Genomic DNA, 25,627 nt, shown 5'->3' on the forward strand with positions numbered 1-25,627 from the left:
TAAATTTGAATGATTTTGCTTTATTACATACAACTTTTCTGCCAATAAAAAAATCCCGTTACTAAATTTTAACTGACAGGTAATAACTTGACACTATATACTACCTGAAAACCATAACTTTTACATATGTCTCTTGACTACCACATGAATTCAAATGTAAGAATAAGTTTTTGCCAATAAAATAGTGATAATCTAGAAAATAATTATGTCTACTAAAGCAAAAGACTACAGAATGTGTCCATAATCAATTTTGAAGTTAAAATTAAAATAACTACATAAACCAAGTCTTTAAATCATTTAAATGAATTTATAGTGGGGAAAAGAAACTGTCATTGGGATGAAATAAAAACATAAAGGTAAGCCAGGCACAGTGGTACACAACAGTAGTCCCAACTAACCAGGAGGCTGAGGTGGGAGTATTGCTTGAGCCTAGCAGTTCGAGTCTGCAGTGTGTTATGATCATGCCTGTGAATAGCCACTGCACTCCACTCTGGGCAACATAACGAGACCCCATCTCTCTAATAAAAACACCAAAAAACAGTGGAATGGAGGGAGAGTCCTATACAATTTATCATACTCTTCCATGTTACAAGTTAAAAATGTTAAAAATTAGGACTCAAAATACCACATGACAAGAATAATAATGTTGTCAGATAAGAAATGTTGTCAGATAAAGGTGACAAGAATAATAATTTTGTAAGACAGTAGTTTATTTTAGGACATTGCTACATTTTAACAAATGATTGTGAATATGTTTGAATAACAAATTATAATGAAACATTCTAGCCTCTACCTTTGGTAACAGAAAAATTTCAAAAATTCTTTACATTTTGAAGTCAAACTACTTTTACTTACTTTCTCAGATGAAATGTTATTTTTAGAGAAAAGTTAATGTTACTATTAAATATTTAAGCATCAAAGGCAAAAACCAAAAAATAACAAAAACAAAATAACTTATAAAGTTACAAACCTTCTTTCTAGTCTGCTTAGGTTTCTTTTGCCTTTCTTCTAGGGACTTCAAATTTTCCTCATCAGAGCTGCTGCATATTTTCCGTGTTGTCTGTCTGGTTTGTCTTTTTGGGGGTTGTAAATTTATTCCAGCATCTGCTGTCCAATCAGAATATTCACTTGATGAATCACTGTAAATAAATCAAAATTATGGATACCTAAGTACAGAAAAGGAGTAGTTTTACTTAATAATTGAAAGATCATTCTGTAATCAAACAGCATTATAAATGACATGGCTGGATTTTGTTCTAACTTAAGAGAAAAAATATCAGCCAGGCGCGGTGGCTCACACCCGTAATTCCAGCACTTTGGGAGGCCGAGGTGGGTGGATCACAAGAGATCAGGAGTTCGAGACCAGCCTGGCCAACATGGCAAAACCCTGTCTCTACTAAAAATACAAAAATTAGTCGGGTGTGGTGGCATGCGCCTGTAGTCCCAGCTACTTGGGAGGCTGAGAGGGGAGAATCACTGGAATCCAAGAGGCGGAGACTGCAGTGAGCCAAGACCATACCATTGTACTCCAGCCTGGGCGACAGTAAGAGAGTAAGACAGTAAGACTTGGATTTCATTAAATCCAAGAAGGAATTAAAATCCTGCCCAAAATCACAAAAGCTTCTTCAAAATAAAAAAGCATCTTATTCTTGGAAATGCTGAAATGGGATTATTTTAAAACGGAAATAAATACATATACAGTCATATACAGTCATGTGTCACTTAACAAAGGGGATACTTTCAGAGAAATGCATCATTAGGTGATTTTGTCATTGTGTGAACATCATACAGAGTATACTTACACAAACCTAGACAGTATAGCCTACTACACAGCTATGCTATATAGTAGAGCCTATCGCTCCAAGGCTACAAATTTGTACAGCATGTGACTGTACTGAATACAGTTGGCAATTTTAACACAATGCTAAGTATATATCTACACAATACTAAGTGTATATCTACACATAGAAAAGGTACAGTAAAAATATGGCATAAAAGATTTTTAAAATGTATACCTACATAGGACACTTAACATGAATGGAGTTTATAGAACTGAAAGTTGCTGGGGGTGAGTCAGTGAGTGATGGTGAGTGAATGTGAAGACCTAGAACATGACTGTACACTACTGAAGACTTTACAAACACTACACTTAGGTTACACTAAATTTATAAAAAAAAAATTATTTCTTCAATAAGAAATTAATCTTAGCTTACTGTAACATTTTTACTTTATACTTTTTAGCTTTTTTAAACTTTTTGACTGTTCTGTAACAACAGCTTAAAACACATTGTACAGCCGTATTTTTTTTTTTTTTTCTTGAGACAGCGTTTCGCTCTTGTCGCACAGGCTGGAGTGCAATTGTGCAATCTCGGCTCACTGCAATCTCCGCCTTGCGAGTTCAAGCAATTATCCTGCCTCAGCCTCCTGAGTAGCTGGGATTACAGGCCTCTGCCACCTCGTCTGGATAATTTTTGTATTTTTAGTAGAGACGGGGTTTTACCATGTTGGCCAGGCTGGTCTCGAACACCTGACCTCAGGTGATTCTCCCGCCTAGGCCTCCAAAAGTGCTGGGATTACAGAAGTGAGCCACCACGCTCGGCAAATTTTTTCTTTATATCCTTACTCTATAAGGTTTTTTTCTATTTTTAAGGTTTAATTTTTTTCAATTTTATTTTAAAACTTTATTTAAAAACTAAGACACAAACATTAGCCTAAGCCTACAGAGGGTCAGGATCATCAATATCATTGTCTTCCACCTCCACATCTTTTCCTGTTCCACTGGAAGGTATTCAGGGACAAAAACACATGGAGCTTTTATCTCCAATGATAATAATGCCTTCTTCTGGAATATCTCTTGGAGGACCTGACTCAGGATATTTTACAGTTAATAATTTATTACAAGTACGACAAGTACACTCTAAAATAACAACAAAAATTATAGCATAAACTGAGCATACTGGTGTATGCCGTACATAGCACCTGTACACCCTGCTACTGGTGTATGCTGTACATAGCACCTGTAGCACCTGTACACCCTGCTACTCAGGAGGCCGAGGTGGGAGGACTGCTTGAGCCCAGGAGTTTAAGGCGTGCCTAGGCAACATAGCAAGACACCATCTCTAAAAGAATCGAAAATGAAATGAAGAAAACATAATAATATATAAGTATAGTATAGTAAATAAACCAGTAACATAGTTGTTTATTAAGTACTATATACTGTACATAACTGTATATGCTAAACTTTTGTATGACTGACAGTTCAGCAAGTTAATTTACACCAGCATCCCGACAAACACGTGAATAATGCTTTGTGCTATAGTGTTACAATGGGTATGATGTCACTAGGTGACAGGAATTTTTCAGCTTCATTATGGGACCATTGTCATATGCACTCCGTCCGTCACTGGCCGAAAGATCATTATGCAGAGGGTGAATATAATTGCCAAGATGTAGAATCTTGAACTTAAAAAGAATCTTATTTTGTAGATGAAGAAACTAAAAGGCCCACAGTGACGTTAGAAATATATTGGGAGAGCCAGGATCACATCAGGTCTCTCGGCTTCCAGCCAGTACTTTTTCTACTATAAAATACTATTTTAATTCTGATTTTACCAATTTCCTACAAGAACATAATTTCATATTAAAACTGTTCAATAAATTCGACCAAATTGAAATCATTAAAACTACCTGGAAGAACTTTCACTTTGCCATTCAACAACAGGATCCTCTACTGAAGCATCACTTGTGCCAACAGTTTCGTCTTCCTACAACAAAGAGCCAGCAATTAAGATATATGGATATTACCACCTAATGTATTTCTAGTTAAAAAACCACTACCTATTTCACAGCATTTTTTGAATTCTGCCCTCAAAAAATGCTCTCCTTAAAATGCACATAATTATTGTTCTACGTATATCTGTAACTCACAACTAAGTCTACTAGGTATTTCTAAATTTCTGGCATCATTATCTTATTGATATAAAATATCTTTTTATGATTTCAAAGACTCAATTCTTAAGTCCAAATATAACCCTCTTAAATACATTAGAAACATTGTTTTAAAAATGCCTATATGTGTCTATCAAGTTAATATAATTACGCTCCACTAAAAATTTTAATTATCTTTTTTATGTAAAATTTTAAATACAGTAGAGAGAACAGATAACCCGTGTACACAATCTCCAGTTTAGACAATAATTCACTTCCTATTTTATCTATACCCTCACCCACTGCCTTATACTCTTAGCATCAGTTTGATGCACATCATGACCAAAAAAACCATTTTAACCATAAATATGTATTAAGATTAGGATTTGTTTTAGACGTACAACCATAATGTTGTTATCCTATTACATTTAAAAGGGAGCATCAGGCCAGGCACAGTGGCTCATCCCTGTAGTCCCAGCACTTTGGAAGGCCAAGGCAGGCAGATCACCTGAGGTCAGGAGTTCGAGACCAGTCTGACCAACATGGTGAAACCCTGTCTCTACTAAAAATACAAAAATTAGCAGGGCATGGTGGCATGCACCTGTAGTCCTAGATACTTCGGAGGACGAGACAGGAGGATTGCTTGAACCTGGGAGGTGGAGGCTGTAGTCAGCTGAGATTGAGCCACTGCCCTCCAGCCTGGGCAACAGAACAAGACTCTGTCTTCTGTTTGTTTGTTTTTGTCTTTTTTTAAAAAGGTGGGGGGAGCATCAGTTCCTGAACAGTGATTATTCTTTTAAGATCAAGATTTCATATGGGTGGGGGTGGGGCATGAATGGAGGACATCTTTGATAACAGTTTAAGAACTGTGAATGGGGCCAGGTGCAGTGGCTCACGCCTGTAATCCTAGCACTTTGGGAGGCTGAGGCGGGCAGATTACCTGAAGTCAGGAGTTCAAGATCAGCCTGGCCAACAGGATGAAACCCTGGCTCTACTAAAAATACAAAAATTAGCCATGCATGGTGGCACATGCCTGTAATCTCAGCTACTGGGGAGGCCAAGGCAGGAGAATCTCTTGAACTTGGGAGACAGAGGTTGCAGTGAGCCAAGTACGTGTCACTGCACTCCAGTCTGGGGACAGAGCAAGACTCCATCTCAAAAAAAAAAAAAAAAAAAAAAAAGAATTGGGAATGGCACGAGAATGAGAGTACCATATATTGTCAATGCATGATTAAACCTTCATTATGCATTTAACAATGAAAGCTGTTAAGAGAACAAAAAGACTGGAGAACAGAAGAACAAGATGAAAAGAAGCTACACTCTTTATTCATTACCATGAAAAAGGTAGATCTGAGAAAAACCAACACTCAATGATCTCCATGAGGGGTGAAGTCAATAATAACAAAAAATGTGTATATTATGTTGATTAGATAGCCAACCAGTTCTGAAACTGTGGAACTTATTAAAGCTCTTTATATTTCGCTCCTTTCCATTTCTAGGCTGATTTTCTCTTAAACTCTTTTTTTCTCTGTGTCAAAGGCAAACTCTTGCTTGCATATTTGATACCCTCACGAAGACAGCATCTGAGGTACAAATCCAAGAAGACACCTAAAGGAATTAAATATGCCAAAATATACCTACTAAATGTATTATTAATGAACAAATCTCTTACAAGAATATAATTAAAATAATTTTCTATTAAAGAAGTGACCCTTAAACCCAAATAGATGATACGAACTGGGAAACAAAAAACTACATCAAATAAATACTAGTATATATCTAACCTCTGAGGAGCTGTCTGAGTCTTCCTGTACACCTGAATTTTGACATGAAGGTTGTGAATTATGCTCTATGTTGGACCGTGTTTGGTAAGTATGCTGACGTTTGCGCTGTGTCCTTCGTAAAGAACGCCCACAGCTAGGCTCGTAGTCATTCTGTAAAAGAGAATAGTAACAAATTTTAAAAAAGGAAAAGCTCAGTAAACATACAAGGAACATATATAAAGGAAATTAGGTGGGGGGTAGGGGTGAGTAGGAGATGAGAATAAGTTCCCCCAAAGAAAGCCAACATATAACTATATTTATACATATTTAACCCACTTTCCACTAATATTGATCACTCTCCTATTTTGTAAACCTTGTGATAAAAATTAAAGACAGTGCTGAAAAGTCTGGGTTGCAAAGTCCCACAGACTTCTCTGTAAAATGCAGAGTGACAGTTTAGGCAGCAACTCCTTGATCCTCAGTTTTGCCAGAGGCTGCAATCAGACCTGTGCCGGAACCACGTTTGGAAACCAGTATGACAATGATATCATTGTCTGGAGCAGGATTCATCAAACTGACTATGCAATGGAAGCTGTTAAAAAAGGTTCAGCCACAGTTGGTCTGAAATCAAAAACCCATGCAGTATTGGTTGCATTGAAAAGGGCACCATCGGAGCTTGTAGCTCCTCAGAAAATATTCTCCATGTTGACAACCATATTAGTATCTCAACTGCAGGGCTTACTGATGATGGTAGACTGTTATGTAATTTTATGTGCCAGGACTGTTTCGATTCCAGATTTGTATCCGACAGACCACTTCCTGTGTCTTCTCTTGTATCTCTAATTGGAAGCAAGACCCAAATATCAACATAACAATGTGGCTGAAGACCATATGGTGTTGGGCTACTTATTGCTGGTTATGTTGATATGGGCCTCGCATTTCCAAACTTGGCCATCTGCTGACTATTTTGACTACAGAGCTATGTCCATTGGGACCCGTTCTCAGTCAGCTTGTACTTACGTGGAGAGACATATGTGCAAATTTATGGAATACAATTCAAATGAACTGGTTAAACACAGTCTGCATGCCTTAAGAGAGACAATTCCTGCAGAACAGGACATAACTACAAAAATGTTCCCATTGGAAATGCTGGTAAAAATTTGGAGTTTATAATGTATAATGATGATGATGATGATGATGCTGTGTCTCCATTCCTGGAAGGTCTTGAAGAAAGGCCACAGAGAAAGGCACAGCCTGCTCAGCCTGCTGATGAACCAGCAGAAAAGGCTGAAGAACCAATGAAACATTGAGTGACAAGCCAGCTGGCACAGCCTGCTCAACCTGCTGATGAACCAGCAGAAAAGGCTGATGAACCAACGGAACATTAAGTGATAAGCCAGCCTATGTATGTATTATCAAATATGTAATAATGCTGGAAGACATACTGATTACTAATCATCAGTAGAATGGTAGTGGAATGGTATGTTTTAGGAATCAGTCCAGATTTGAGCTTTTTCTAAGCAACCTCACTAAAACCATATAATGGTGTACATTTTTCTTTGAGATGTCTATATAATCATTTTCTAGAAAGTACAGGTATCTGTACTAATGTTTTTATATGAAAAAAGTGTGTTTGTGATTTTAAAGCCAACTGTAAAATAAAATTGTTTCACTTACTGAAAAAAAAAAAAAGAAATGTCTGGGTTGCAAGAATTTGCCCATTCATAATTTACATATGCCACATTATTCAGAATTATTATAGGATGAAGCAAGACATTACAGTCACATTTGTGTATATATAATGTGTATTTATTTAGTTATTCAAAAATCTAGAAAACTTTTTTAAAGTGCTAAGATATATAAGCAGATTTAATAATCTACTCTTTTGTTCATTCTAGATTAACACTGAGGACTAAACTCTGATCTTTTATTTCTCTTGCCCAAATTTCTATCTAAGAGGCCTTCTGCAGGGGTGGCCTCTTAGATACTTTTTATTCTAGATATTCTAAAGATCTAGAATATCTAAGAGGCCTTCTGCGGGGGTGGACATGGGAGGGGAGGTTCCACGCTTTACAAACCACAAAGTCGCATCAGAGGGGTTTTACTTAACCCTATATAACATGTTTTAACTTTCCAGTCTGACTCTGGTATAACATCATACAACAGAGAAAGAAAGAAATCAAAATATTTTAACCGCAAATATGTTTCTTTGTCATTTCTTGAAATAGCCTGGTAAAGCTGTCTTAAAATCAACATTCTGTAGAGAATCCCTTTCTCTTTCCAGGCCTTTTTCCTGATCCAGGAGAGAATCAACCAAGAGTCTGGCACTTTTATTTAAGTCTGAAAAGAAACATTTGCTATCTACTCTCTGTGAAAAAACTACCTAGAAGCTTCTTCTGCATAATGAGAATCTTGGTCTCTAAAACTCCTTATCTTAACCCAGACATTTCCTTCCATTGATTCCAGGTCTTTAGACAATAACTTAACTCTTTCAACTAATTGCTAATTAGAAAATTTTAGAATCTACCTATGACCTGGAACCTCTTCCGCCACAACCCCTGAGTTGTCCTGCCTTTCTGCACCAAACCAATGTACTGTCTTACATGTACTGATAGATGTCTTGTCTCCCTAAATTGTACAAATTCAACCAGTAGCCTGACCATCTTAGGCATGTGTTCTCAGGACTACTTCTTGAGACTGTGCATCTAGTCACTGGTCACTTACATATGGCTCAGAGTAAATCTCTTCAAATATTTTACAGAGTTTGATTCTTTCATCAACAGCATTCTTAAGATTCTTAAGAGTTAAAAAGTATCTTTAGAATAAATTTATTCCAATCTCCAACCCCCCACCTCTGAAATACAAAACTAGGTCCAGGAGAGAGTTGTTTAAAATAAAAATGAAATAATAAATCTTAGATTACTTCTAACAACAGAAGGGAAAAGACTCAAAATAATCTACATACAAAAAGTAACAATTTAATTTTTGGAACTGAAATATAAACTCTGTTCTTTTTTTCTTCTCTTGCTCAAATTCCTATCTCAAGCTTCTGGGGAGTCATACCTTACAAACCATAGAGTCCCATCAGAGCGGTTTTATTTAACTCTATATAACATGGCTTTACTTTTCCAACCTCACTTTGGCATAACATCACATGACAGATAAGGAGGGGAATCAGAGTATTTTAACCCCAAATGTTTCTTCGCCATATCTTGAAATAGCCCTGCAAAGCTGTCTCTTGTGGGGGAAAGCCTACATTGTGCAGAGGACCCCCTTTAAGAGAGAATCAAGTAAGAGTCTGGCATCCTCTTAAGTCTGATAATAAACATTTACAACTATTTTCTCTGAAGTTTGCTACCTGGAGGCTTCATATGCATAATAAAGAATCTTGGTCTTCACAAACCGTCCTTTTTTTTTTTTTTTTTTGAGACAGCGTTTCACTCTACTTGCCCAGGCTAGAGTGCAATGGCGCGATCTCGGCTCACCGCAACCTCCGCCTCCCAGGTTTAAGCAATTCTCCTGCCTCGGCCTCGGGCCTCAGCCTGCGAGTAGCTGGGATTACAGGCATGCACCACCACGCCCAGCTATCCAAACCCTTATCTTAATCCAGACATTCCCTTCTATTCATTCCAGGTCTTTAGATAAAAATTCTTTCAACCAATTTCCAGTAAGAAAATCTTGGATTGGAAATTGACCTGGAAGCCCACTACCCACCTTCCAGTTGTCCTGCTTTTCTGCACCAAACCAATGTATATTTTACATCTATTGATGTCTTATGTCTCCCTAAAATGTATACAACCAAGTTGTAGCCCAACCATCTCAGGCACAGAGTCTCAGAATCTCTTAAGGGCTGTGCCACGGACCACCGGTCACTCATTTTGGGCTCGGAATAAATCTCTTCAAATATTTCAGAATTTGACTCTTCATCAAAGGCACACAGACACACACAAATTCATGCCATGCTTAATCCCTTATATCCCACTGAGGATTATTTCTACTATTTGTGGACAATATAGAAGAAAAGAAATTGAGTTACTATGGATAACTTACTTGTAGTTATAACAAGAATTGGCAGTATATTCATTTAGTAAACAGGTCAAAATAGAGATTTAATTTTTAACAACTAAAATTTGAAGTGAAAACTATTTTATTCTAACCTTTACAAATACAAAACATTACTATTGATATTCCATTTAGCTAAGCTGCAATCCTAAAATGTAATTAGGAACCAACAAGTTTAAAAGTGTATGTAAATGTTTCACATTTTCAACATAAGCAAAAATATTTGCAGACCTAAGTACCCTGTCCATTAGTCTCAGTCAAGTCTGATGTTTGATAAAATCAGCTTAGTAGGAAAAAAGAATAAAAATCACTGTTCTGAGTCATTCAAAAATCTCTAAAAAAAAAAAAAAAAAAAAGAACTAACAAAATAAAGTTAATTTCTTAACAATAAAAGTTAAGAGTTAAGAAAGCAAACATCAAAATGATCTAATATTTGAAGATACCCATTTCATATTTACCTAAATTTCTGTTTATCAATTATGGAAAAAAAATTCAAAATCAGGGTCCATTACCTAGATTTGTTTAACAACATCAAAATCATCCTAGACTCTTCAAATTACCACACTCTACAGAAATTATGGTTAAATTTGGGAACAAAATTATACATTTGGTGTACCTGAGAGTGTTCTGCTTAGCAGTTTCTTTCTATAGTACATCACAATATACAGATCATGTTTTGCTCCTAAATGATTTGGTAAGCCAGGAATGGGTCTAGGGTAGGGATCAGCAAACCTTTTCTGCAAAGGACCAAAGTGTAAATATTTTTTGGCTTTGTAAGTCATACAATCTCTGTTACAACTATTCAATTCTGTCTTACAGCCTGAAAGCAACCATATACAAGATATAAATAAGTGAACGTGGCTGTGTTCCCATAAAAATTAACAGAAATAGGTAGCAGAACTGATTTGGCCCATGGGCTATAGTTTGTCAGTCTCTGGCCTAGGATATCTGGATCATTTGTTTTACACTCTAATTAGTGATCTGATAATATATTTAAGGTTCCACTTTGACCATATAAAAATGGTTATTTTAATACAAGTATCTTATACCTACAATGACCACATGTCCCAGATTTGGGGGGACACTCTTGACTTATAACTTTATTCTTATTAATAATAATCATATATCTCAATTTGTGGCTCAAAAAGTAGGTGCCTTATATGCAGATACCTACTAAAATAGTCTCTTAATACATAACTGCTGCCTCTCAAAAGCCTATTATCTACAAATATTTGCAAATAGTGTATCCCAAAGTATTGTAAAACTATACTTACCCTTTGAGTAGTGTAAGATGGCTTTTTCTTCTTTTCAACTGTATAAAGACTGATTTCTATGTCACCTTTTGCAGTTCGACATTCTTCCTGTACCCTAATAACAAGTCAAAGGTCAAAGTAACAGAAAATCATCAAAAAGAAAACCAATCATCTAAGAATCAGATAACAAAAATACTTTTAAACATATAATTTGCCACCTGAACTATTTTTAGGTGTATAATCTAGTGGCATTAATTACATTTAGAAAGTTGTGCAACCATTATCAGCATTTCCAAAACTTTTTCATCACTTCAAAGATAAACTCTGTGACCATTAAGCAATAGCTCCCCATTTTCTCCTTCTTTCTAGCCCCTGAAAACCTCTAATCTATTGTATGTCTCTATGAATTTGCCTAGTCCAGATATTTCATATAAGTAGAATCATATAATATTTGTCCTTTTGTCCCTGGCTTCTTTCGCTTAGCATTTTTATCCATGTTGTAGCAGGTATCAGAACATTCTTTTCTGTAGCTGAATGATATGCTATTTTGTACATATACCACAATTTGTTTATCTGTTCATCTGTTGGTGGACAATTGAGTTGTTTCCACCATTTGGTTATTGTGAATAATGTCACATTTAACACTGGTATACAAATGTCTTTGAGTCCCTGCTTTCAATTCTGCTTTCAATGTTTTGAGTAAATAATCATTTACTCCAAAGACACAAGTTAATTATGTCTTTCTTTTTTCTTGTTACTGCTGCCTTCTTATAGCAGAAAGTAGAAGAAAAGGAGAAACCAAATTAATTTTGCTACTTGTTGGTTGATCTGGTAAAAGCTTGGTTAGGAAGATACTTGATTAAAATGAATTGTACATATTCTCTGTAAATGTCCTTTCTCTTTTCTAAATCTATTTCCAGTTGCTGTGGAGTATCTGAAAGTTGTTATTACAGCAAATTTCAGGGTTTACAAATACAAATAGGGATTGTAAGTTTGAAATTAATCCTAATGAAATTCTTTCATCCAATGAAGTCTACCTAAATGACATTTCTAAAGATACTCTAAGCACCAGCATCTAGCAAATAATTGTATTCCCAGGCTGCTCAAATGTTAGGGTCCATATACCACTCACATATTTAATTACGTAAGACCTCATGAGTTCTTAATACTACTTGTATTCTTTTCTTCAAATCTAGGCTATAAACTGAGAACAGAGATAATGTTTTGCATTTTCAATATTCCCCAAAGCATTCAGCACAAAGCTGAAGATAATCATTATTTGTTATGGAGTGAACTCACTGGAATAATATGGAAAAACTAATGCATGACTAAACTGTATTTTAAAATACCTCATTTACTAGGCTAACATAGTACATTTCAATTCACTTCCTAAGAATAAAGCTTTAAATTTTCTTCTAAATGTTACCTTATTGACTCACCTACTAACTCCATTATTTAGTTCATTGACCACCACTCTTCTACTCCATGCCATGAGATCTCTTTCAGTGGCCATCTGGCTCCGAGGAGCATTGTTATGCATTTGTCTAACACCTTCAATTTGACTACTATGTCTTCGAAGCCTGATGTTTGGGGAAGAAGATATGTCCATGTTTGGACTTCTCAGAGCTAAAACAAAAACAAAGAAAACTGTCACTTTCTGAGCAAAGGCACCCCAGTTTTCCAGAACACAGCTCTAAATAAGAGAGTAGATTCAAAGATAGTACTGCTGTAAGAATTGCTATCCCTTTGTTCTACATTTTCTGTACCCTCCTTTATGTTTTTCATATTGTTATAAATAAAGCAAGCACTCTTATTGAGAAATGTTTGAAATTTTTATAATTATTTTAATTTTTTTTCAAAGTAGTTTCACATCTGACATCTACTAAATGCTCACTGAATATAAAAAAATGTATTCAACATGATTTGGAGATTCACAAATGTTTATTAGTGCTAGTTCAGGAAGCAGCTTTTTGATCTAAATTCTATCTTTATTCTCTCCATTACAGTGTTTCTAGATAAAGCATCAATAAAACTTTCAAAAATCTTAAGATTCAAAGTGTAAATAATTATTTTTTTAAATCAAAATTTCATTTTCAAGATTGATGAGCAAAGAAAGAAAGAAAACAAAGTAACAGAGGTTTTATTTTTTAATACTCCAGAAAGGTTCATGTTATTTTTCTTACATTTAAAAAATAAAACACAAATGGAAACTGAAACATCCAACTGTTAAATGTCAGAAAAATTTCAAAACAAATGAATATTACCAATAGAAGTCAGTGGGGTCTCTTGACTAATGTCATTTCTAATCTGTCCACAGAAACCTAGTATTGAAGGTACAACAGAATACTGATTTCATTAATGGATATTTAAATCAGGGCTCTGAGAAAGTTTCACGTCTCAGGAATAAAGGGCCTGGATAGATAGGATTATCAGTCCACTTGTTATCTTGTTCCAGGTTCAGAAAAGCTTATCTGAGTTAGGTATTCAAGTAACCCAAATGATTTTTTTTAATTTTATGAGACATTGAAGAAATCAGGAAATTAGTAAAATACCCTGTGAATCACCACAAATTTAAATCACCTTATTCATTTCCATGAAATCTAAAATGCAATGTTACACAGATAAATGACTCTAGTTACAAATATATGAAAAGAAATAAACCTGAAAAAAAACTCATAAGATGACTACATTTGAAAATAAAACTAATAGCTCTTGATAAAAGCTAAGATTTATATAAAACTCAGATGCCCTGGCATGTTTAATGTAAAAGATAGGATAGGATATCATTTTAATATCATTTAAGGATAGAATATTCATTTTCACATTTAATGTAAAAGATAGGATAGGATATCATTTTAATATCATTTAAGGATAGAATATTCATTTTAAGATAATTAATTATACAATAACTTCCACTGGTATTAAGATCAAACTATTATAAGTCAATTCAGAAGCTGCATCTGTATTCCCTAAGAGAGCTTCTTGTCTTCAGTGTATTTTTTTTTTAATTCAAGAGAGGAGCATGGTATTCTGCTTTCCTCTGCACAAAAGAGGAATTGGCAGTAATTTCTAAACTTAAGGTAGTTTTAATTTTGAAAACTGTATAGGTTGGTTCCCCTTCAAGAGGGCTAGACATACTGTAGCACTTCACTTCTTAAAACAAATGTAAAGATTACAGATAAATTACTGAGTAAAAAGAATACAGTGTATTAAAATGCATCACCTGAATTTCTCAGGAGACCTTAAGTCATTTTACCCACAAATGATGAGATTATGAGACTTTGATATATATGATATCAAAATTGTAAATTAATAAAAATGTTTTTATCTATAAAGGTAAAATATTTTCCATGTAATTATTTGGTAAAAGTAAAATAATTACAGTACATACACTACACTCTTTACAACTATAAAAACACTTACCACCATTAACAGAGTATGCTCTATTAACTGGAAAATGTGGAACATCTCCTTCATTAATTAGTCTCAGGTCTTGTTCTCTCTGCAGCTCCCTGATTATTCCATCAAGAATGCTCTCATCTTGGTCATTGGTTTGCTGCCCAATTACCTGTTCTACTACCTCACCATCACCTTAATAAGACCAGATACAAAGCCACAAAATTACTTACATTTTAGTATACCTTAAACATAGTAAAAACAACCTATAAATTTCTACACAAATTATTAAATATAGGATTAAATGTAAAATAAAGTATATATCAAATGAAACATTTTATTAAAAACTTTAAATATTTTTGATGTACTAGCTTATGTGTCTGACTTAACCAATGGTCCCAAATTAGACATTATTATGAGGGCCTTCTCATCTTTAAAAATATAGTCAAGTGCTGCATAACAACATTTCAGTCAAAGATAAACCACATATACAATGGTAGTCTCACGAGATCATAATGAAGCTGAAAAACTCTTATTGTTTAGTGACATCATAGCCTCATAGTGCAATGCAGTACTCACATGTTTATGGAGATGTTGGGATAAACAAACCTACTGCACTGCCAGTTATATAAAAGCATAGCACACACAATTATGCACAGTACATAATATTTGGCAGTAAACGACTATATTACTGTTTTATGTATGCACTATACCATACTTCGTATCATCTTGAAATGTACTACTTTTAATTACTAAAAAAATTGCACTGTAAAACGGCCTCAAGAAGGTCCTCCAGGAGGTATTCCAGAAAAAGGTATTGTTATCATAAGAGATGACAGCTCCATATTCCCCCTGAAGACCTTCCAGTGGGACAAGCAAGATGTGGAGGTAGAAGACAGGGATACTGATAATCTTGACTCTGTGTAGACCTAGGCTAATGTGTGTTTGTGTCTTAACTTTTAAAAAGTTTAAAAAGTAAAACAATAAAAATTTTAAAAATAGAAAAACCTTATAGAATAAGGATATAAAAATATTTTTATACAGCTGTACAAAGTATTTGTGTTTTAAGCTAGGTATTACTACAAAAGAGTCGAAAAGGTAAAAAAAACAAAAAACAAAAAACCTAAAAAGTGTTTCCAATAAGCTAAGGTTAATTTGTTACTGAAGAAAGAAAAATATTGTTTATACACATTTAGCATAGCCTAAGTGTATAGTGTTGATAAAGTGTACACTATTGTATAGTAATGTTCTAGGTCTTCACATTCAACCACTCACTCACTGAATCACCCACAGCAATTTGCAGTCTTGTAAGCTCCATTCCATGGTAAGTGCTTTACACAGGTATACCATTCTTTATCTTTTATACCATATTTTTACTGTACCTTTTCTGTCTAGGTATGCTTAGGCAAATATGTACCATTGTATTTATAACTGTCTATGGTATTCAGTGCAGTTAAATGCTGTATAGGTTTGCTGCCTAACAGCAACTAGCTATGCCATAAGAGTTTTGAGTAAGGTTTAATTAAACAAGTTTAACCACAGATACCTAAAATGCTTTGCATCCTTCTTTGTGAAAATTTCCTTTTTGAAAGAAGTCAAAATGATGATCTTTGAACTATTATTGTCTTTTGATAACATTTTAGTGTTTTAATGAGTACAAAATGATTTTTTATATACACTGAAACTTAATGATTATTTCTGAATGAAAATGTTAAATCTTTTTCTTTCTTAAGTGTATCATTGCCCTGGTTTTCATCTTGTCCTCTAGTCAGATTTGACAGAGTAACCAAGTGATCAGATCTTACAAGAAATATACAAGAAATAAAGTCTGATAAATTAGACTTTCTTATTCCTTTGTTTTCAAGTTTATCTCCCATTTAATTAATATTCACACCTTTTCTCCTTGGCTAATAAATACATCATCACAGTAACTACAGGCACATGTGTAACACCATTTCCCTGCTCTACAACCTTTATGAGCAAGAACCTAAAAAGATGTGCAGCATTTCATTCTATGAGGGTCAGTTCAAGCCTTAATTCCCTAGCAAAGATACGAAATTCTACTTGCAAATCAGTAACTTACTAGCTCATACCTGAAGACAAACTACAAGTACCAAAGTAAAATATGAAGGCATTTTATGTGGGGGTAGAGGGCAGAATAAATAATGAAAATATGCTAACCAGAAGAGAGTAAGTTTCTTTGATAGAAAATAGCTTATTCCAATGTTTTATTCTCCTATCTTCCCATCATATATCACATTCATCTCTGCTTTCCCAATATCTCCCAAGACTGAGTGTTATTTAAATAGTCACATCCTCTTACCCTACACCCAATAACTCTTTGCATTTCAAACATGAGAATAGGTAAATAGCTACCTCCAGCTGCGGGGTAGGGGTTGTTTTCTTTTTATTGAGACAGTCTGACTCTGTCGCCCAGTGTGGAGTGCAGTGGCACAATCTTGGCTCACCACAACCTCCGCCTCCTGGGTTCAAGTGGTTCTTGTGCCTCAGCCACCCAAGTAGTTAGGATTACAGCCGTGCACCATCACCCCCAGCTAATTTTTGCATTTTTAGTAGAGACAGGGTTTCACCACGTTGGCCAGGCTGGTCTCGAATGCCTAAACCTCAAGTAATCCACCCACCTCGGCCTCCAAAAGTGCTGGTATTATAGGCGTGAGCCACCACGCCTGGCCAGTCTGTGGTTTTTCAAAGTTTCACCTTCTTAGTCTAATTAACTACGAACTCTGAAACTAAAATATCAATACTATAAGCAGAGGAATTCCACCAGTTGCAAAAGCTTTTACTACAACTCAATACTATAGAAAACAACAGGTTCATACATATATAAGGTTTTCTAAAGAAATAGGTCAATACATTATCTGCTTGAGCACATATGCTTACGTTTGTCCTAACCCACTTATCTGTGTCCAGGTGAGATAAACAATGAAAAAGTACTATGCTAAGATTAAAAGTACTATACAACTGAAAATTAACAGTAACAGAAGATGAAACATATTATAACCTACTCCAGAGTTTAGCAGGAGGCATACATCATAGAGAATACAGCAGTAATGCATAATATTGTGCAAAATGTTTTCAATTTACTTTTAGAGGAAACATACCATTAGCCACATATCCCAGCTGTGGTATAAGCTGTTCATCTTTACAATTTTCCCGTCCTGGTACCAACCGTTGGAATTTTGTGGGATGAGGATTTCCATCAACATCCACCAAAAATGGAGGAGGCATGAGGTGAGGAGCTTGTTGGGTTTGTTCATCCAATACATAGTTATTGGCATCACGAATAAGAGGACGATAATCCGTGTGGAAGAACATCTGATCTGGAATCTTTATGACAGATTTTTAGTGGGTTAACATACACAGGGAATTTATAAGTAAATACTTTTTTTCATTCCTAGAGCACACTCATTTTTTTAAATCAGATAATTTTTTGTATACTCTTATAGTCCTTTGTTGCTCTATATTCCCCCTTTAGGTAGAACAGAACTGAATTACCTAGATGATAATTCTCTTTTCTCCAAAAAATCCTATAATCTGTATTAATTTTTAGACATATCATATTTCTCCTATTATGATAAGAAGAACTAAAGCAACAACCCAGTAGATATAGTTGGGCATTTGTATTTAAGTTGTAAAAATTACACAAACCTATATAATTATGTTTTTCTTGCTTATTTTTATTCAAATGAAGATAGATGAAGTATAATACATATAACAAAACAGGTAAATATCAATCACATCAAAGACACTCAAACCTGATATTAATACAATTATTGAGCTGACCTCAATGACTGAGTTCTCTTCCAACTCTGTAATTCTATAATCCTTCTCAAATTCACAGCTAACAAAACATAAAGAACCAATTAAGTTAGCTCCCAAAGTATTTTAACAGGATCAATAATAAGTAAAATAGCCACCTAAGAAAATAAACATATTCAGTCACCAGCGGTTTATTCTCAATTCATGAGAAGTAGAAGATGTGATGTATTAGAATTACTCTCCTATTATACCTGGAAGGCAGTAGAGAGTATGTTCAAAGCAAAAGGATTTCCTAAGGAATTTTTACGTCTTCATCACCCTGTAATTTATCTCAATCGTGATCTGCATAGCCAAACATAATGTTCTGGCAGTGCAGATCACAATTGAGAACCTTTACTAAGAAAGACAACTTCCTTTTATTTTATATCTGCTAACACATAACAGCCCTTATTAACTGGAGGACTTTAAGCAAAATTTGTGAATGACACAATCCTAAATTATACTCTACAGCAAAATTAAAATATGCTAACCTTTTCATAGTATTTACTGCATCCAAAACCAAAAAGCAGCAAATGCCCATGAGAATCTGTGCAGGCAAAATGGTTTCCATCCGGTGAAAATTTACAATCAAACACCGCACCATGGCCTTGGCCTTCAATCTGAAATTCAGAGGAGTCTCAAGTCATCTTAAGAGTAATTTTCAAATAATAGATAGGTGATAACTTTTCCTTGCTAATACCATGGACTCTATGATGCACAAACATTCCAAAGTACTCTCTGGCCTCTGTAGCCAGAACCCTACTGAAACAGTAAATCCCTGAAAGAAATTAGGGAGAGGCAAATTGCAATGGATGAAATCAATCATTGCTAGCAATGACATACCTCATGAAATACTAAATGAGTGACTGTGAAGATTAAAAAAGAACTAAATGTAACCAAAATGACAAAGGTACTACCTCAGCAAAGTCAAGATACTATCTTCACATCTTAAGTTATAATGCAATGAAGCCTTAAAATAACCATCCTAAAATTAAAGCACACAATCAATTTTACTAATAAAAGACAGAGGATCTGTCTTTGCTTTGGGTCTATATAAAGTGTATAAAAGTAAACTCGGCCAGGCGCGGTGGCTCAAGCCTGTAATCCCAGCACTTTGGGAGGCCGAGACGGGCGGATCATGAGGTCAGGAGATCGAGACCATCCTGGCTAATACGGTGAAACCCCGTCTCTACTACTAAAAAATACAAAAAACTAGCCGGGCGACGAGGTGGGCGCCTGTAGTCCCAGCTACTCGGGAGGCTGAGACAGGAGAATGGCGTGAACCCGGGAGGCGGAGCTTGCAGTGAGCTGAGATCCGGCCACTGCACTCCAGCCTGGGCGGCAGAGCAAGACTCCGTCTCAAAAAAAAAAAAAAAAAAAAAGTAAACTCAAAGGCCAACCAACAATTTAGAAATGTTTAGTCAGAATTATTCTTAAGAGGATATGAGTATTCCCATCACCATAGAAGGGTGTTCTGAGAGGAGAGATAGCTCACCAGATTTTTCCATGGCTTGTATGAGACATATCTTAAGAGCATCCATATCTCCAAGTCCATGTTTGCCAAACAACTTTCTGATTACTAAATCATATGAGGTTTACCAGGGGCAGACACAAGTATTACAGTCACTGTCATAATTCATAAATGAGAATTACATTTTAAACATCAATCTTCTTGTGATTTTGGTTAGGTGTTAACTCCAAAGCTTAATACATTTGAGTATCTGCAGTTTAGGGCTGGGGAACAGAATTTGGAAAATGCTAACACCTAAGAATAGTCATCTTGAAAGGCTCAACTGGCCTTATTCTCAGTTCTTGAGTTATTCTCTGAATTATTTAACCAATTTAAACACAAATGACAAGAGGTTCCTTTGTACTAGGTATACTTTAATTAACCAAGTTATTATATAAGAGAAGTTGGTTTTAATGTGAACTAGATACAGGTGTTTCTTACCATGTTAAAGTAATTCCGAATTTTGGTCCCCCGGTCAAGGTCCCAAATAAAAATGTTCCCATCATGACCTGCTGAAAGTATAATCCTTTGATCAAATGGATGGGCTTCCAGAACGAATACTTCGTCATCATGTCCCTATAATAAAAATCAGTATTAAAAATGAAAAGCAACACAAAATGTCTCGTTCATTTGGTAAAAAGGTCTTCAGTGTGCTATCAGTCTGGTTCAGATGGATTTATGCAGAATAATTTAACAGCATTTACTACGTGGATACTACATGAACGATATAGCTCAGTGAGATTTCCTTATAAACTGCTGATTTTATCAAGTATTCGATAAACAGAAGATCCAGTAATGTTTTTAAAATATAGCCTAAACAATTACAGCTCATTAACCAAGGCTCTGAAGTGGAATTTAGGACTGGGCTATTTAAAAGGCCACAGAATATATGACAAACAAAATCTTTCAGTAACACCCAATTCTGACACAGTGATCAATACAATTCAGCACTCTATTACTGGTATTCAAATTGTATTTTAGTAGGCCTCATGATACATTCATAGGATAAAGCACAGTGGTTCTGCTCTACATCTACTTTACATTTGGGAGTTCCATTTAAGATGTTATCTAGAAAATACATTTTCTGCTAAAAAGAATTAAGTTTGAAAACCAATGCTTTATGTTATATGTTTATACAACAAATAACATGTTTACATATGTTATATGTTTATATAACATATAACAAGTTTACATATGTTATATGTTTATATAACATATAACAAGTTTACATATGTTATATGTTTATATGCCTTGTAAAGGAAAAGTTTACAAACATCTGCTTTAAGATCATTGTTGATTTTCTTTGGACTTAACTCCTGACTACAGAGTATATGTTTAAGAACAGGCTCCAAGCCTTAGAAAAGCATAGAGAACATCCCGAAGCTGCACTTATCTTAGGAACACACTATCACATTATACATCAGGAGCATCTAAAAAATGATCATATCCTGCAAATCTCAAAAGTGCATTTTGTCACAAATCATGCTATTAAAAAAAGTAGAATAATAGAGTATCCTACCATATTATGATTATGGACAAAAATACAGCTTACTGAAAGAAAATATAACTTTAGACTGGCTCAAAACGTAGTGATAAGATTAGTAGGAAAGATCCCCTTATGATAAATACCATCACAACTCAACATTTACCAATATTCTTCCCAGTGACTACAGAAAAAGTTATTTCTTTGCTATAACAAAATCCCTTGCTAAAAGAATCGATTTGATATAGCCAATATTTTCTCAGGTTCGTACCCAGCAAAAAATAAAGTTAAGTTTGCTAAACTCTAATGATAATGACATGACTACTTCAATGTACATTAGGGGGAAAAAAAAGAATTTTGAAGCTGGGGATTTTCATTTTTTTGGGTCACATGCCTTAGGAGAGGACATAGTTAATAGATCATGGGGAACAAGATCTAGTCAAAATAAGTAATGTCTTAAAATTTATCAATTTATCATCTTAAAATGCCATATTTGTATTTGGTAAGAACACTTTTACTTCCACCACCCCCACACAAATCTAAATTATCATCCTGGCTCATCCCAGCTACTATCAGACTCCTATAATCTACCTGCAGTCACTCTCAACTCATTCCAATCTATTCCTTCTTCTGTGACCAGAATTAAAAGGTATTTTTCAAAAGTAAAATTCACATGTCATTCCTTTGCTTTAAACCCTTGATTTTCTATTGGTCTTACAATAGATCCTACAAAATCCTAGTCTGGCCCCTGTCCACTTTTCCAATTGTATCTGGGGAGACTCTGTTTCTGCTCTCTGTGATATAGCTAAATTGGCTTTCTTTCAGCTCCTATCTACCTCAGGACCTTTGCACACGCCGTTCCCTCTTTCTAGAAACACGCCCCAGCCTCCTCATATATTTGATTTACCAAATATTTACTGATACCCTACCATGTAGAAGCAGCAAATAAATAAGAAAACATAAGAATAAAATATCAGATAGTGATGAACCTAGTAAAAGTAAAGCAAGGTGACATAATAAGACAAAAACGAGGAGGCTATCTTGGATTGTTTGATCAGGGAAGGCCTAATCAAGGAGTTGACACTTAAGGTGAGATTTGGGTAATTCTTACTTATCTTTCAAAACTTAACCCAAACTACAATTCCTCAGGAAGTTTTCTCTAAGCCTCCCAGTATCAAATTTGGTTACTCTGTTAGAAGTTTGCATTCTATCTCGCATTTTTCTTTCTTAGCACTTATCTGATTAAAAGTATTTCTCATAATAGGCTATAAGCTCTGGCATGACAGGACTCTGTCTAATTTACCATTTATATCTAACACCTAACCCACTTTTGGCACACAGCTGATACTCAAACAGCATTTGCAAAATAGAAGAACTTTACATCCCTCTGATACATAAACACCACGATATACCACAAAGACAACAGAGTTGAGTCGGAAGAATTGGTTTCTAGTCTGAACCTTATCACTTACTAACGAGTGATCGCATGGCAAGCATTTGGCATTCACTCCTTAAAATGCTTATGAATTGATAGTTGAAACAGACACAATAAGGTTTTTTAAATTAAACTTAATCTGAAGTCAACCAGTATTATGATAAACTGAAAAACATCAACACCACCCATGTGATTTCTGCTATTAATTCTTTCAAGTTTTTACATCACAAATACTGTAGCCTCTTACAATGACAAATATATACTTTCTGAAAGAGGAAAAAATACCTTTCTTTTCCTACTTCTTCCTCTTACCCCTATTCCTTGCATAAACTAATCACTAAAGGTAGACTATGTAGGATATCCTTATCAAAATAAGGTACGCTCTACCCCTATAACGGTAACAGCGAAAAAATGTCAATCCCTGGTAAAAACAAAATAACTTATATGTCCTCATTGTATACAATAACATAGTAGATGAGTAACTACTAGACTTAGAAAAGATCTTGAAAAGATTTCATACTTGCTTTTAGCAGGTATAGTGCGTGTCATCCCTATTTTACAGCTATGTCAAAAGAGGCCTCTCAGAAAATCATTTTTCCAAGGGCTAGTATAGTATATCACAGAAAGGAAACTGGAACTTAAATTTCCTGTGTCTTAATGTGCTTTTTGACCATTTTAATTACTCTAAAAATAAAATACTTACAGATAATGTATGAAGAAGCTGTCCTGTGATAGAATTCCATACTTTCAAAAGAAAATTATTCACTGCAGTAATAACTGTGGTATCATAGCGATCCCAGGCCACCATAGTCACCTTAAGTTTAGTGATCTTGTCTTCTCCAGATGGCAAATTATTGCTAAACAAAACAATTTGCAGTATTCATATCTTATGAATTTTGGACAAAGGTGCATGTTAAGCAGCAAAGTATGACATAATTTCTCCAGGAGTACACAACTGTTTAGATTAAAAAATCCTAAACTATACTGTTAAGTATTCATGAAAGAAAAAAGTAAATGTATCTGCATAGGGCAATACCCATTAGCTTAATTCAGGGAGAAAAAAAGACCCTAAAATGACAAAAATTTGGTAAATAGTTCCTTGAGAACCAAAAATTATGAAACTACTAAGAAATCTATAAATACCTTGAAAAATAAAATTCATACTTATGTTGGTTATCAGAAAATATGAAAACATAATGGTCAATTTCTTCTCTTAAATATGATTTTTTTTTAAAAAACCCATAGGTCTTATAAAAAAGCAGTAGAAAATTTAGTACCATTTTTATGTAATTAAATATGACATTATCAATAGGTAGCTATGATGAAAAAGTCATTTTTATATTGCAGTTGATAGAAAGACAGTTGATTTCAGGGCCATACCCTAAAGAAGCTGTAGTGTCCCAAAGAGGTAATTATGTATCTTCCAATCAACAGTGAAGATGACAAAACTGAATGCTGATTAAGGGTAAATATATTACTGAGTAGGAATGCTAACAATATAAAATATTATAAAAGTATCCTTAGAAAATTAAAGAAAAAGTTAAACATATGATGACATTTAACAAGGACAATTCTCAAGGTAGAAAGTAATATAGATATATTTTTTAATGACCTATAAAAATCTAAGGCAGAGAATAGCTCTGTAGGCATCAGTAGAACACAGAGATCTTTGAGTCACAACAGACCAGAATATCAAATGAATCAGCAATATTCCTGACATCCAGTCTGTCAATCAACAGTAAAGATGATTTGCTTAGAGGCTGTACAGATGCAAACTTCATGTCTACAATTAACTTCAAACTATTTACTAATGTAAAAAGATATTTTGTATTCATTATTAAACTCAATGTAAAATATATCATGAGAACCACATAAACATCTAACATATATTCTTACCCAGTCATTTTAGTAGCCATGTCAAGCACTATACTCTTCCATTCTTGTTGCTGATACTGCCAAATTCTTGCCGTTCCATCTCGACTTCCACTAACAAATCTTAAACTAGACAGAGTTAAAATAATTTTATTAATTTTCTCAAAATGTAAATCACTTTTTTTGATAATATAAGTAACACATTAACCCTCACACACTACTGAGGGGAATGTAAAATGGTACAGTCACTTTGGAAAACAGCTTGGCAGTTCCTCAAAATGTTAAACATAGTCATCATATGACCCGGAAATTCTACTCCCAGGTATATATCCAAGAGTAATGAAAACATAAGTCCACATAAAAATGTGTACATGAAATATTCATGGCAGCATTATTCATAATAAGCCAAAAAGTGGAAACAACCCAAATGTCCATCAATGGGATAAATGGATAAACAAAATGTAGCGTATTTATACAATGAAATATTATTCAGCAAAAAAAAAAAGAAAGAAAGAATGATAGACTCAGTAACATAGATGAATCTTGAATAGGCAAACCTATAAAGACAAAAAGTAGATTAATGGTTACCCAGAGCTGGGAGTGAAGGGATAGGAGAATTGGAGGTTGACAGCTAAAGGGTATGAGCTTCTTTCAGGGCCAATGAAAATGTTCTAAAATTGACTGTGGTGATGGTTGCACAATCCTATGAATATACTAAAAACCAATGAATTTTATGTTATTTAAATTATATTTCAATAAAGATGTCATTTAAAAAGAATACATATTCACTCATGCTTCTGTCACTGTCAACACTTTGGTTTCTATTTTCAGAATTTATAAAATACAGACATATACACTTCAATAGTTTCTACCACAAAAAATTGAACTGAAATATATATGTTTTTCCCTAGCTTAACTGTATTTTGTTGATCCATTTCTATGTTTCCAAGTACAAAACTATCACTTTTAATAAGTGTTCAACTACATGAATGTACCAAAATTTAATTAATCCCTTAATGATCAACTGTTGTTTCCAATCTTCACCATTATAAATAATGCTGTGATGAACATCTCTATATAATCTTTGTACAACCTCATACATATATT

General features: G+C 34.6%; 1 protein-coding gene and 1 pseudogene across 5 annotated transcripts in view; one reads left to right on the forward strand and one right to left on the reverse strand.

Moving 5' to 3' along the window:
* BRWD3 (bromodomain and WD repeat domain containing 3) overlaps positions 1 to 25,627 on the reverse strand; it is a 134,714-nt gene that overhangs the window by 35,404 nt on the left and 73,683 nt on the right. For all 5 annotated transcript variants that reach the window (XM_030933831.1, XM_030933830.1, XM_030933832.1 and 2 more), the window contains 11 exons: positions 24,545 to 24,649; positions 23,352 to 23,505; positions 20,172 to 20,306; positions 18,712 to 18,840; positions 17,524 to 17,749; positions 14,429 to 14,596; positions 12,445 to 12,631; positions 11,027 to 11,120; positions 5,712 to 5,861; positions 3,688 to 3,764; positions 971 to 1,139 (listed from right to left, as the gene is read on the reverse strand). In XM_030933831.1, coding sequence (XP_030789691.1) covers positions 971 to 1,139; positions 3,688 to 3,764; positions 5,712 to 5,861; positions 11,027 to 11,120; positions 12,445 to 12,631; positions 14,429 to 14,596; positions 17,524 to 17,749; positions 18,712 to 18,840; positions 20,172 to 20,306; positions 23,352 to 23,505; positions 24,545 to 24,649 — 1,594 coding nt within the window. The remainder of the gene's footprint in view (positions 1 to 970; positions 1,140 to 3,687; positions 3,765 to 5,711; positions 5,862 to 11,026; positions 11,121 to 12,444; positions 12,632 to 14,428; positions 14,597 to 17,523; positions 17,750 to 18,711; positions 18,841 to 20,171; positions 20,307 to 23,351; positions 23,506 to 24,544; positions 24,650 to 25,627) is intronic.
* On the forward strand, positions 6,132 to 7,000 carry LOC104662555 (annotated as a pseudogene).

Source organism: Rhinopithecus roxellana, chromosome 7 (genome assembly GCF_007565055.1).
Source record: "Rhinopithecus roxellana isolate Shanxi Qingling chromosome 7, ASM756505v1, whole genome shotgun sequence".
Lineage (NCBI taxonomy): Eukaryota > Metazoa > Chordata > Mammalia > Primates > Cercopithecidae > Rhinopithecus > Rhinopithecus roxellana.